Source organism: Canis lupus, chromosome X (assembly GCF_003254725.2).
Source record: "Canis lupus dingo isolate Sandy chromosome X, ASM325472v2, whole genome shotgun sequence".
Classification (NCBI taxonomy): Eukaryota; Metazoa; Chordata; class Mammalia; order Carnivora; family Canidae; genus Canis; species Canis lupus.
The window spans coordinates 93,592,605-93,607,537 of NC_064281.1; the positions used below are offsets into that span (position 1 = coordinate 93,592,605).

At 46.8% G+C, this 14,933-nt stretch overlaps 1 protein-coding gene across 1 annotated transcript; it reads left to right on the forward strand.

Annotated features, from left to right (window-relative positions):
• Window positions 1-1,923: 1,923 nt before the first annotated feature.
• Window positions 1,924-7,490, forward strand: LOC118353763 (uncharacterized). Its single transcript, XM_035712238.2, has 2 exons — window positions 1,924-5,678; window positions 6,312-7,490. Exons 1-2 carry the CDS (start codon window positions 5,148-5,150, stop codon window positions 6,588-6,590), a joined length of 810 nt encoding a protein of 269 aa, XP_035568131.1. The 5' UTR covers window positions 1,924-5,147; the 3' UTR covers window positions 6,591-7,490.
• The last annotated feature ends 7,443 nt before the right edge of the window (window positions 7,491-14,933 follow it).

Here is a 14,933-nt window from a genome sequence, read left to right on the forward strand (position 1 = left end):
GTAAGTTTTGAAAAGAAACTATGGTGTGCCCTATCTTTTCCTTTCTTTCTTTGTGATCATTTTTAATACAAACATTGGTTAACATGTGGAAGTAGGGCAGCCCGGGTGGCTCAGCGGTTTAGTGCCGCCTTCAGCCCAGGGTGTGATCCTGGAGACCTGGAATCGAGTCCCACATCGGGCTCCCTGCATGGAGCCTGCTTCTCCCCCTGCCTGTGCCTGTGTCTCTGTCTCTCTGTCTCTCAGAAATAAATAAATAAATAAATAAATAAATAAATAAATAAATAAATAAATAAAATCTTAAAAAAAAAAAAAACATGTGGAAGTAGCACGAAGAAGAATGAATGTGGTGGGCCGGCTGGGAAACGGGGGTTCCAAAATGGCGGATCACCCCACCAACCCTCTCCAAGATGGTCGACTTCACTGCGGCCTCCAGGTCACCACCAGGAAACTGAAGTGTTCCACCCAGGAACTTCCCAATTGGGAACTGTCCATCACGGGCTTCTCTCACCCCATGATCTCCATACCTTACGTAATATGTACACAAGCCTATGTCCTGCCTCAACCCTATAAAAGGACCCTGCCAACTCCCTCCCAGCGCGACTTCCACGACTCACACTCTCTCTCTCTTTCTCTTCTCCCGCGTGAGTCGTGGAACCTCGCCCGAGGGTGCTTGCAATAAAGTTCATCTCTCGGATCCACTTGCCTTGTAGCCTCTTTTCTTACCACCGTGGGCGGGAGCAACTTTACATTTGGTGACCAAACCCGGGAGGAGACTAAGGCCTCGCTCCAGGAGGGGGCCTCTCTCCTCTCGCCACCGGGACCTTAACTGCACCCAGTGCCTGGAATCGTCGGGTAAGGTCCCTGATTCCGAGCCCCCGTCCGGGTGGTCCTGCCTGAAGCCGCGGCCGCACCAGGGCACCTCTGCCGAGCCACCGGGTGGCTCTCCGCCGGTCCCTGAGGATAGGGAGACGGCCCCATCTTCACGGTGACCTCCGCTTCAGTCCACGACCCTGAGCTGCAAACGGGGATGCCTGTTTTCAGTCTCTGGGTTACCCGGCAGGAATCATGGGAACTGCCCAATCCAAATTCGATCCAAATTCGACCCCAAAACCCCATTGGGCTAGGCAGGTTAGCGTGCTGGCTAACTTTAAAGTCTTGGGATATTCCCATGACCTGAGGAAACCACGCCTTATCCATTACTGTACTGTAGCCTGGCCTCAATACCCATTAGACAACCAATCGCAATGGCCTCCCGAGGGCACATTTGACTATCAGGTGCTCACAGATCTCCATAGTCTATGCAGGCGTCAGGGCAAGTGGTCCGAAATTCCCTATGTCCAAGCTTTCTGGACCCCACGGTCTCGACCGTCCTCGTGCTCCCAGTGCTCAACCTCTCAAGTTCTCCTTGCTCGCGCCCCTCCCCCCACTCGGCGCTCTTCCCTTACCGCGCCTGCGGAACCAGACTCCTCTTCAGTCCTCTCTTTATGAACCGCCCGAAAACCTTTCTGTACCCCCTTCCTGAGCTCCCACCTTACGCCCTCCTCCTTATCAGCTCCCTCCTCGCCCCCCGGCGCCCCCTGAGCCCTCCGGGGAATCGGCGACCCCAGCACCCCTGCAGGCCCCAAGAGCCGTTTCCGAGGTCGAGCCTCCACTCCCGACTCGGGCCGGGTCTCTGTCGGACTTCCCATCTTCCCCTCCCATTTCGGCCCCGGCGCGCTCCCAAAACCCTTTGTCCAGCTTAGCCTGCCCCTTAAGGGAGGTGGCTGGAGCCGAAGGGGTCGTTGGAGTGCACGCGCCCTTCTCCCTACGGGACCTCTCCCAAATTGAGAAACGCCTGGGTTCCTTCTCGGCCAACCCAGACAATTCCATAAAAGAGTTCCAATATCTGGCCCAAGCCTATGATCTTACCTGGCATGACTTACACGTGGTTCCGACCACTACCCTCACCACCGAGGAGAGGGAACGCATCCAGGCCGCCGCCCGAGAACACGCCGACCAAGCCCATCTCACCGACCGCCCCAAGCCGGCAGGCGCTCAGGCGGTCCCGCTGCAGAGCCCGGAAGGGACGATCAGGATGGCCAAGATGGCCGCCGCCGGCGAGACCGCGTGGTTCAACGCCTTATCGCCCGCCTGACGGCAGCTTCCAACAGAGCGGTTAACTACGATAAGATCGGGGAGGTTACCCAAGCCCCACACGAAAACCCTGCCCTGTTCCTAAACCTGCTGACCGAGGCTCTAGCACAGTATACTAGATTAGACCCGGCCTCCCCGGCGGGAGCCACGGTCCCAGCAACCCACTTCCTTTCCCAATCGGCGCCGGACATCAGAAAGAACTAAAGAAGCAGAGGAGGGCCCTCAGACCCCCAACTCTGACCTGGTGAAAATGGCCCTTAAGGTTTTCAACTCCCGAGAGGAGGCAGCTGACCTCAAACGGCCAGCCAGGCTCCAGCAGAAGGTCCAACTACAAACCCAGGCCCTGGGGGCGGCTGTTTCCGGACACAGCGCCGAGGGGCAACCGGACGTACCCCTCCGGGGACAGGCTTCAAGGGCGGTGCCGAAGGGCACTGGGCCCGTCGGTGTCCCAACCCGAAGGCACCCACAAGGCCGTGTGGAACCTGATGGGACCCTGGAAGTCGGACTGTCCTAGCCTCTGGGGATCCCCGGCGCCTCTACGCGGGGGAACCCCTGAACCGGCAAGTCCTGTTCTTAAGCTACACACGCTGGAGGACGACTGACGGAGCCCGGACCCGGACACCCCCTCACCCAAGCCGAGCCCAGGGTAACGCCCCAGGTAGCGGGTAAGTCCATCTCCTTTCTGCTGGACACGGGGGCTACCTACTCAGTCCTGCCGTCCTACTCGGGACCCACATATGCCTCACTGGTCGCGGCGATGGATATCCACGGTACCTCCTCTTCCCCTAGAATAACCCAACCTCTTACTTGCAGCCTGGATGGTTTCCCTTTCTCTCCTTCATTCCTCATAATCCCCACCTGCCCAGTGCCTCCCTTGGGAAGGGATATCCTCCAAAAACTGCGGGCCACCATCCGTCTCTTTCCTTCTCCTTCAGCCTCGGAGTGTCTTCTACTGCCACTCCTCCCCTCTCCTCCAACTCCCATCCCTACAAATCTGCCCACCGTTAATCCCCAAGTTTGGGACACATCCAAAACCACGGTCACCTCCCACCACAGTCCTGTTCATATCCGGTTAAAGAATAACTCCACATACCCTTCTAGCGCTCAGTTCCCCATCTCCCTTACCCATCATAGGGGTCTCAAACTTAGAATAGACCGCCTAAAGCAGCGGGGCCTTCTCATTCCTATCAACTCCCCCTGTAATACCCCAATCCTGCCGGTACGAAAGCCATCAGGGGTTTATCGGCTGGTACAGGACCTACAGCTCATTAATGAAGCTGTTGTCCCACTCCACCCCGTCGTCCCCAACCCCTATACCCTACTGTCTCACATCCCTCCCGGCATCTCTCATTTCTCGACCTAAAGGATGCATTCTTTACTATTCCCCTGCATCCTGACTCCTATTTCCTGTTTGCTTTTACCAGGGAAGACCCAGACACCCATGTTTCTGGACAACTTACCTGGACAGTCCTACTGCAAGCCCCCGTGACAGCTCCCACATTTTCGGCCAGGCCCTGACAGCTGACCTCCAGGAATGTCTCCTGGAGGCCAGTACCTTGCTGCAGTATGTAGATGACCTGCTTCTCTGTAGCCCTTCCCGCCTGACCTCCCAGAAAGATACCTCTACCCTACTAAACTTCCTGGGAGCTAGGGGGTATAGAGTCAACCCATCTAAGGCCGAGCTGTGTACCCCATCGGTCACATATCTAGGGATCACTCTGATCCCTACCTCTAAATCCCTTACTGGGGACCGTATTCGCCTCCTCCAAGAACTGCAACCCCCTCAGAGTGCAGATGGGATACTCTCCTTCCTAGGACTCGTGGGGTTTTTTAGACACTGGATTCCAAACTTCTCTATCCTGGCCCGGTCTTTATATCAAGCAGCCAAGGAAACCCCCCAGGGTCCCTTAACCGATACTGCCTCAATCCAGCATGGATTTTCGAGGCTCCGAGACTGCCTCATTAAGGAACCAGTTCTGGCCCTCCCGGACCATACTAAACCGTTCCATCTCTTCACAGATGAACGATCTGGGTTGGCCACTGGCCTTCTAGCCCAGCCCACCAGGCCTACATATAGGGCAGTAGCCTACCTGTCCAAACAGTTAGACCCCACCACCTGGGGTTGGCAACCCTGTCAGGGCGCTGGCTGCCGCAGCCTCCCTCACTAAGGAGGCCCTAAAACTGACCTTAGGACAGCCTCTTACTGTCTACTCCCCCCACTGACTCACGGACCTCCTTGACCATCGGTCTCTGGCCCAGTTGACTCCCTCCCGGGTGCAGTTATTCCATTTGTTATTCGTCGAAAACCCTCAGATATCTCTGTCTCCCCCCGCTTAAACCCTGTGACTTTACTGCCTGCACCCTCGCCTACCCCTGATCCTTCTCACTTTTGCCCTCAACTTCTGGAGAACTTTACCCCCTCTTACCCTGGAGACTCTGATCAACCTCTGGCTAACCCTGATCGTATCCTGTTTGTGGATGGCAGCTCCGTTCTGACCTCAGATGGCTTATGCCACGCCGCCTATGCCATAGTTACCTCTGAGGCGGTTGTTGAAGCAGCCCCCCTTCCTCTTGGGACTACTTCCCAGAAGGCAGAGCTCATAGCCCTAACCTGGGCACTCCATCTGTCCAAGGGACAACGAGTCACCATTTACACTGACTCCAAATATGCTTACCTCATATCCCACACTCATTCGGTTATTTGGCAAGAAAGGGGATTCCTGACTACCAAAGGTACCCCTATCGTAAATGGGCCGCTCATTGCCAGGCTCCTCGAGGCCCTACGCCTACCCACCGAGGTCGCCATTGTCCACTGCCGGGGACACCGAACTACCCCTGACTCGGTCTCCCTAGGCAACAATAAAGCTGATACGGTGGCCAGGCAGACGGCCGTTAGCGCCACTCCTGCCCCTGTACTCTTCCTCAACACTGCACATCAACCTTGTTACACCGAGGAAGAGACGCTAGCACTCCAAAAGTTGGGGGGCAAACTAGGGAACAAAGGGTGGATCCACATGCAGAACCGCATTGCCATACCTGAAAACCTGGCTCACACCCTGGTCACAGAAATTCACCAGTCGCTCCATATCAGCCCCAAGGCGTTGTTTCAATTCTTACAACCTCTCTTCTACCACCCTTCTCTGTCCAAGGTCATTGAAACCGTTCACAGGGCATGCACTGTCTGTTCGGCTGTCAGTGCACAAGGTGGGATCCGCAGGCCAGGACCTAACCACCAGTTGCGAGGCCACCAGCCGGGAGAAGACTGGCAGCTGGACTTCACCACCATGCCCCGTCATAAAAACCTCGGCTACCTACTAACCCTGGTTGACACGTTCACAGGTTGGATAGAGGCCTATCCCACAGCCGCGAGACGGCGGACGTCGTGGTTGCAATCCTTATTGAACACATCATTCCCCGTTTCAGACTGCCCCGAACCCTCCAGTCAGACAATGGACCTGCCTTTATATCCAGCATTACCCAGCAAGTGGCTGAAAGTCTCAATATCTCCTGGAGATTGCACATCCCTTACCATCCTCAGTCCTCAGGTAAAGTAGAAAAGGCCAGCGGCCTACTTAAAGCCCAACTCACCAAACTTACCTTGGAAACCCGTCTTTCTTGGCCTACCCTCTTACCTCTAGCCCTCTCTAGGCTGAGGGCGGCCCCGTGGACCCTCGGGACTAAGCCTGTTCTAACTCCTCTACGGTCGTCCCTGCCTCATAGATCACAATCTCCCTGCTGTTCCTCCACCCCTTCTTTCATATCTGCCTTACCTCACTCTGCTCTGGGCCCTCCTGAGAGCTCATGCTGACTCAGTCACCCCAGCCCCGAACAACCCTGAAGATGATGAGACTCCTCCCCGGACACTGCTCCCAGGGGGCCAGGTTCTCCTCAGGAGTCGCAACCCTGGTCCCTTACAGACGCAGTGGACTGGGCCCCATACTGTCATCCTCACCACCCCAACTGCAGCAAAGCTACTGGGCCACCAGCTGTGGCTGCACATCAACAACCTTAAACGGGCCCCCTCTGACAGTAAGTGGGCCTCCCAGATGGTGGGCCCCACCAAACTCCGCTTGGTTAGGGCTCCTTCTCTTACTCCTCCTGAGTCCCCAGATCCAGGTGGAGTCACGTGACTGCATGAGGGACTCACGCTATTTCTCGGCCTATACCTCTTTGCACAGGTCCTGCTATCAGGGAAAGACACCTCCACTCTCCCCTACTGCACCCCCTCGGGAATCTTCCTCTCCTGCCCAAAAGGGATCTATTGCTGCCTAACTGCCAGTGATTCCTTGGATTGTACTCTCATCCTTCTGTCTCCTACCACCAGCATCTACTCATCTGAACAACTCATATCTCAACTGTCCCCTACCTCTTGGAAGGGTTGCCTTCCTCCCCTTAATAGGGGCAGGACTAACTATCGGTGTGGCAACTGGGGCGGCAGGGCTGGGAACCTCCGTTAACTTCTAGGCACTCAATGAGGACATGGAACGAATAGCAGACTCACTCACCGCCTTACAGACTCAGATCACCAGCTTAGCCGCTGTCACCCTACAAAACCGACGCGCCCTAGATCTCCTCACCGGCAAAAAAGGGGGAACATGCCTTTACTTAACGAAAAGTGCTGCTACTTCGTCAACCAGTCGGGCATAGTCACCTCCAAGGTCAAAGAACTCAAAGACCGGAAGACCAGATCCCAGCTAGACGCCAAGATGACTCCATTTGGGGCTTAAGTCCCCAAGCCTGGGTAACTTGGCTCCTCCCCCTCTCAGGGCCCCTCTGTATACTCCTCCTGTTAATCTCAATCGCTCCCTGCCTTATACGTTGCTTACAGGAGCGCCTGCAAGAAATCAGGGTATCAGTCAACCAACTCCTCCTACAGCCCTATTTCCACCTGCCCACATCCGATGGCCTCTACGACTGGCCTCTACGACGACGTCCCACTGCCAGCAGGAAGTAGCCAGAATAGAGTCGACGCCCCCTGACACCAATATAAATATAAAGAGGTCGGAATGATGGGCCGGCTGGGAAACAGGGTCTCCAAGATGCCGGATCACCCCGCCAACCCTCTCCAAGATGAAGAATAACTTTACAGAATGTGATAGGAATTCTTGTTTGTTTCTTACAATGCCATTGCCTGCTTGTATATTTAGAGTGGAAATTAGGCTGGCTCACTGGGTAGAGCATGGGACTCTGAATCTCAGGGTTGTAGGTTCAAGCCCCATGTTGGTTGTAGAGATTACTTAAAAATGAAATATTTAAAACAAAACAAGTGGAATCTGTTGTCTTGACATGGAACAACTGTTTCTTTTTGCCCGTTTTTGTACTTCATTCGAATGAAATCATTCAATATGGACTCTGGCTTCTTTTACTTAATATTATGTTTCTAAGCATCATCTATATTTTTGTTTTTATTTGTAGTTTCTTCATTCTTTTAGCTATTTAGCATTCCATTATGTGAATATGCTGCAATTTATCCATTTGTTCTTGATGGGCATCTGCATACTTTTGGGATTCTGGAGATGGGAGAGAATGAATATGCTGGCATTTGTTAGGAAGTTACTAAGGAAATTCAAGCATGAAGTAGTAAAGGTCTGAAACATTATTATACAGGAAAAAGAAACAAAGAGAACATAAGTCGTAATCAGGCATTACCTCCAATGTGACAGAATTTGCACGGAGAAGTTGGCATTATGATTTTAAGCTGGATTTGGTGGTTCAGAGAAAAGCAAGCATTGATGAACATCAACCACACCTAACAGAAAGATTGAATACTGCTATTCTGTGCCCTTTCTGTTTTAACAGAGTGGTTATGGCAGTGTAAATGAAAGAGGAGAACGATGTATTTTTTCTCCAGCAGTGTAGCCAGGGACCATTTTCGAACATGGAAGTATCCAATGAGATTTAGTTCTTGATATTTGGTGTTTTCTCATGAAATGGAACTTTCAATTTTGTTGTGCTTTTCAAAAGCACCTTTTTCTCTTTTCCACAATTTTGACTAATACATCTAGATATTCTGGTAAGGATGTCCAGACAGAACACATGTAGTGATAAATCGGAAATTTTCCATCTTGAGTAAGTAATGCTTTTTATATTTACTTTTTCTTGGTAATGTATAGTGCTCTGGCATGACTTCATTCTGCAAACATCGATTTACCCAGTAGGCAGACAAATCGCAGGAATGAGCTTACATTTGCTTATCTTCCCTGCCATTGGATCCTCAGGCAGGTGAGGAGGAGTTGAGGATTTTCTACTGATTATCACAAGCTAATTGCATCCCTCCCTTTGTCAACAATGCCTTTTCTCCTTTGTGTTCCTGGTAAACCAACACTCAGTTTCATCTCATGTATAAAGCTTTCACTGACCATTGTAGCCAAATTAATAACTCCCTCTTTTATTCCATAGCTTTTGAAAACCCACACCTCTTGTGAAATTCATCATCATGTAATTAAGGTTATGGAGTTCAGATCCTAGCCTTGTGTTGTGTTCAACAAAGCATTCAGAAAAGTTTTCGCCCACTAGAGATCTATTCCATGTGTGATTAAGAGCTTCTGAGAAATTGTTTATCATAGAAGTCAGGAGAACCTAGGTGAGAAAGTGAATTTCTCAACTCTAATAACATGGGTAATTTATGGGTTCAGTACACTTTTTATTCAGATATTCTTTTATTATATCCTTGAAACAAGTGTGACTAAAATTCTGAAGAACTGTTTTTCTTTTTTGTTCTCCACTATGGAAATGAAATAAGCTCTTGAGGGTTTAAAACATAAATAGCATTGGTGGCAATAGAGCCTTAACAAAAAGATTTATTTATTTATTTATTTATTTATTTATTTTTAAAAGATTTTATTTATTTATTCATGAGAGACACACAGGGAGAGAGGGAGAGACATGGACAGAGGGAGACGCAGGCTCCCCACTGAGCAGGGAGTCCGATGCAGGACTAGATCCCAGGACCCTAGGATCTCGCCCTGAGCCAAAGGCAGACATTCAACCACTGAGCCACCCAGGCATCCCTATTTATTTATTTTAGACAGAGAGGGAAAGAATTTTTGGGTAGGTCAGTGGGGGGAGGGGCAGAAGGATACAGTCTCCAGCCAACTCCCTTCTGGGCCTGGAGCCTCTTTTTGGCCTCAATCCCAGGACCCGGAGATCATGACCTGAGCCCGAAACCAAGAGTGGGATGCTTAACCAACTGAGCCACCCGGGAACCCCATGCAATAGTCCTTTCAACTATGTTTGGCATTGAGTATAGCTGTCCAGGGTATAGATATTCCTGTTACGCCTTTGGCACAGACCTTAATGATGATGAAAGGTATCTTTTGGGGGCATCAGGCATTGTGTTGGCTAGCTGAAGTCCGACAGAAGAAAATGTTAGAGGCCACATCAATGTTGAGAATACCAGACTGAAGAGTCGTTTGAAATAGCCATGAAACATCTGAAACTCTTTGAGTGGAACTTTAGGGAAAAGAGAGTCCTATCTGGAGTTGTATGAAGGAGATGCCCATGGAGTCAGAGAAATGTAAGAGATGGTAAAGTGAGTTTTAGCTGTTAGTTTTTTTTAACCTATGCATCTCCCTTACCCAGCTGGGAATTGTTCACAATAGAGAGCTCGTGAATAGACTAGCATTTGCTCACAGTGCTTCCTTTCATCTTTACCATCCTGTAACTCAGCGTCGGCACAATATATTTCCCTATCCCTCCCGTTTTGGGCCTTGGTCATGTGTGATTTTAGCCAAAAGAAAATGAGTAGATGTAACAGCCTACCATGTATGGGGCAATGACTACAGAGGCATCATGCGTATCCTCGTACCCCTCAGGGCACCTTCATACTAAGTCCTAGGATGAAGAATGCAGTGGATCTGGATTTATCAAGACCTGTAGAATCCAGTCTAGAATTTAGCGTAGCCAACATCAGCCAAATGCAGCTAACCCCACTGACCGATGAATGTGAAAAACAAAAATTTGTTAAAAGCCACTCCAATTTTGCACTTGATTTTGCTGAGGCATTATTGCAGCAGAAACGTGACTAATGCAGCTCACATCTTGGGCATTTTGAATTAGTAACTCTCACCTCCAGTGCCTAGCGCATGGACCCTTCATAAAGAATTGCTGAATGACCGAAGTCAGGTCTTTATGAAGGTTGTGCAGATGGTAGTGCTTTGCCTATTTCCATAGTATTTCAGTTGTTAGAGCGAGGAGGCAAAGCCAGCATTTATGGGTTTGTTTTCTTGATTTCAAAACCGAGACAGATGTCCCAATAATATATATACGCCTTTCCACCCACGAAGGTCAGGTTGAAGGGATACAATAGTGACTTAGTACAGAGCCACGCTCCTACCAGAAAAGCACTGCACACGTCTTGCTGCTGTGATCTGTGCAGAGAAGATCGAATCTGAATGACCCGAACAGTCTTCACTGTTTTATCCTCCTAGTGTGTGTGTTCTTTGACTTGCTCTTAGAACATCAAGGGTTTGGAATTTGGGTACCGGAAGGGTTTTGCAGAAAAGAGCAGTGATAAGGTTTGGGGTTGGTAAAAAGCAAAGAGAGGCAGAAGTGAAGAGGGGGTTTGAAAGGAGTGGCAACCCTGAAGAAAATTTGTCAGGGTAGAGGGTAAGGAAATATACATGAGAATATGCGTGCCCTTTGAGGATGGATTAGCTGGGTGTTCCCCGGAGTGGCAAGACCCATGGAGTTTTACAATAAGCAACTGATGCAGGGAAGCAGATGGTCTTGTGGCTGAATTAGAAGGAGGCCCTAAAGAATATGGGGTATCAAACTCACACAGGTGTCTTTGTTGAGGTACCAATAAGTAACTTGAGGCATTTTCCTGTGATTTTGGTAACCCTAACAGCCATTTATATTTAGGGATAAATTCTTCATATTCTTCATGTTGTTTTGATTAATAGTCCTTGAAAATTAAAAAATAAAAAAAAAAGAAACCCACCATTTTCAGCATCTTTTTTTCAGTGCTGCTGTAATCCTAGGGAGAAGTCCTGCCTTCCAAAGTTTATTGAGAATTTGAGACTCCTACAAGTATTGATAGATTTTCTTGCTGGGGTACAGCTTGGAATTTGATTAGCCTTTTGATTGCTTTAAAAATACATATGGCATTTTATTTTCCTCTTGTGTCTTTGAGACTAAGAGACTCGGAAGGAAAAATTGTGCTCTGAGTAATAGAAGATATTATCTTGATTGTAGGCTTCCTAAAATGAAATAATCATTTGCTAGTCAGATTGCTTGGCAGGGTGCTCGAAAGCAGGTCCTTTCAAGACTAATTTTCCCCCCTCTTTGCTTAATCACAGGATTTGGAACATGGTTATTTTTGTATGAAAAACAATTTTATTGGATTTAGTGATTGATCACAAGCAAAATGTGTATTAATGAGATTTTGATTCTTTGCATCTCTAATCAATAATACTTGAAACATAAGAAAGGAGTCATATGTTAGCTATCTTGGGCTTAGTTCTTTCTTGAAATGGCAATTAGCGATGCTTTGTTGTGAATGCATTTCGATCATAGGGCATGAAATCTTATTGTTCAGTGATAAATACCTTCTAGTTGACAACTAAGGTTGAATATCTTGGCACAGTGGGGTATTCAATGATATTTAAGAGATAGGCAAGTACGTATCCAGGACTTTTTCAAGTAAATTCTGTTCTTTCAGTTTAAAACACACCAAGGCCCTTTGGTGAACAATTTTATTGATACTCTGATTTAGCCACTTTGTAAAGGTTTGAGAAACCAGGGTTGGTTGGTTTCTTTTCTCCCTGCTCCCCAATCCTTTCTCCCTTCCTTTCCTTTTTTCCTTTGTTTTAAATTCTAGTGGTTCTCTGGGCACCTGGGTGGTAGCTCAGTATATTGAGTGTCTCCTTTGTCTCAGGTCTTGATCCCAGGGCCCTGTGCTCAAGCCCTGCATTGGGTTCCTGGCTCAGTAGGGATCCTGCTTCTCCCTCTCCCACTGCCTGCTGCTCCCCCTGCTTGTGCTCTCTCTCACTGTCAAATAAATGGATAAAATCTTTAAATAAATTCTGGTTCTTCTCTATACCATTATTTGAATCTTCTCATTAGTTTTTTGCAAACTCCTTCCCAGTTATTCCCTAAACCTTACCATGCCACTTGCCTTCTTATTGGTTATTTTAATCTTGATTTCAATTCTTAAGAGAATCCATTTTTAAAAGATAAAGCACTGTTTTTTTCTTTCTTTTTTTAAAGGATTTTATTGATTTGATTCAGAGAGAAAGAGAGAGAGAGAGAACATGAGCAGGGGACAGGTCAGAGGGGGAGAGGGAGGAGCAGATTCCCCCTTGAACATGGAGCCCAAGGCAGGGCTACATCCCAGGACCCTGACATGACCTGATCTGAAGGCCAGTGCTCAACTGACTAAGCCATCCAGGCACCCCAAGATAAGCCTGGTTTTAATCAAATGTGTATGTTCATATCCATCTTATAAAACAGAATAAAGACATCAGATATAGGGATTCCTGGGTGGCTCAGTGGTTAAGTGCCTGCCTTCAGCCCAAGGCATGATCCTGGAGACCCAGGATCAAATCCCACGTCAGGCTCACTGCATGGAGCCTGCTTCTCCCTCTGCCTATGTCTCTCTCTCTCTCTCATGAATAAATAAATAAAATCTTAAAAAAAAAAAGACATCAGATATAGTTTTGTCTGCCATCTTTAAATAGACCCAACTTGTGAAAAGGCATATTTATAAATTTAATGAGTACTTGCTTTGCAATATTATTAATCACTTTAGAAAATAATTCATACCAGCATTAATAGAATCAAAACATCATAAAAGGACATGAAAGGACCTTAAAAGTTACTACCTTCTACCTCCAGTGATTGAATTGCCTTATTAAATTCCTGCTATGTGTTAATATGCCTGTCTTTGGATACCCCTAGGGACTGGGGACTCACTACTACCAGAGGCAGCCCCTCCACTTTTAGTATTATACCATGTTTTTATTTTCAATGACTAGACATGTACTTTATATTTGTTGCCTCACAACACTTACTTACTGCTTCCAGTATTTTTTATTGCTTTTGCTTGTCCTTCATAGTAAAAGGTAATTTATCTTAAGAAGGTGTCATTTTAAGAAATTTGTAGGTAACAAATTCGGAATGCTGAGAAGCAATGTGATTTGCCTCGGAAGTGGTAAGAAATTAGTGAATTTATGACCCCATTCTCTTTTCACTTTTCATGATTTCAATTATGAAATTCCATTTACATTTATGTTATAGGGAAAAATATGCGATGTGAAATACAAAAGTGTGAATGCACCCTGGAGAATATGGATCTGAGGTCTGAGTGAAAAGAAGAAAACAAGAACACTACTAGAATTGTCATTCTTTTTCTTTTTTATATGTTTCCAAACTGTGTTTGCAGTATTGCTTTATTTAGTATAATTCTGTCTTTGTTAGAGGAGTATTGTTAGTCTGCTGTGAGAATTCAAGAGGAAGATTTAGATGCCCAAATATTGGGCTGCTTTTGGGCTACTGTTCTTCTATTATTTGAGAATAAAATGGACATAATTTTCTTACTCCTTGACCATCCTTTCCCCATACAGCCCAACTGGAGTCCTAAGACACTTAGTTCGTCTATTTTTAAATTTTAGGTGGATAGTTGATTTTGTTCCATTTGGCTTTTAATCTTGGAAAGGCATCCAATGTGAATTGACAACAAAGGTATTCTAGCTAAGAGCAGTGGGCAGATGTCTCATGTTTTAGTCTGTGATGACATTAGCTTTGACCTTGGGTCTGTCTTATTATTATTAAAGTAGTACTCTCACGCAACAGATCTTGTTTTCGTCTCGTAATGTTAATGATGGTGCTAGCTTTAGGGAGAATGCCAGTTTCAACATCCTCTGATTTTTCTTATTTTCTGTGACAGATATACTTGAATTTTTCTTTACTATCCGGTGATTTCCCTACATGTGAGGACAGCCAAAATGAGCTGTTTGGTTAGCTTGTGCATGTATTATTTTTTGCATGTGAAAAGAATTCAGTGCAGCTACATTTCAGGAACAAGGAATTTTGTCATCTAATGTTATAATTAAATGCTTGTTTGAACTTTTAGAAATATCTATTTTTTACTGAGTCTTTAGCTCCTCTGTCATCTAAATCAAGTTCAAATTCTTCTTGACGTATTTATATATGTTTTTGAATGGATTTTAGTAGCAATGTGTTCATAAAGGTAAGAGATGTAGGAAAATACAATTTAATGATAGGGGAGTTTTGGGTGTTTAGATTAATCCTTTTATTCTGTAACTGAAAATGGTTCCAGTTTGCTTTATTCAAGTGTCTGTGTACATGTATAGTTGTGTATATGGTAGAGAAACTCATTTAGCAATGGGAGCAGTGATTTCCACAAAGAAGGAGGCTCCTAGACCTTCATGATCTCTTCACTTTGCCCTTCCTATTGGCTTCTCAATGACACTAGACCTGCTGATATTGTAGGCTTTTTAGGCACTGCTTTATCAGACAGGAAGAGAGTCAATACTTTGTCTCCTATTGAACAAAGCATACCTTTGTTCAGGCTTTTTTGCTGTTAACGTGAACCTCAGTGTTCTAAAAGAAGTTTGGTTATTTACTTAGATTTCCTCATTTTGAACAGAAACCATCTCGTCTTTGAATTAAAGACCTCAGGAAAAGGTTCATTCATTCTTAACTTACCTATTTGGCTTCACAGGCCAACAGGTTGAACTGGTAAACCTTTGAATTTAGTAAATTTGTTAACTGCCAAAAATGCTGGGGATATGAATTTTTTTCATTATTTATGACAATTGGGTATTCTTGTTATATGT

Bases quoted from the DNA above. Each gene is read 5' to 3' on its own strand.
- LOC118353763 (XM_035712238.2), top strand. From the start codon at position 5,148: ATGCAGAACCGCATTGCCATACCTGAAAACCTGGCTCACACCCTGGTC. The intron at 5,679-6,311 runs GTAAAGTAGAAA...CTCTTTGCACAG, and splicing joins TTACCATCCTCAGTCCTCAG to GTCCTGCTATCAGGGAAAGA.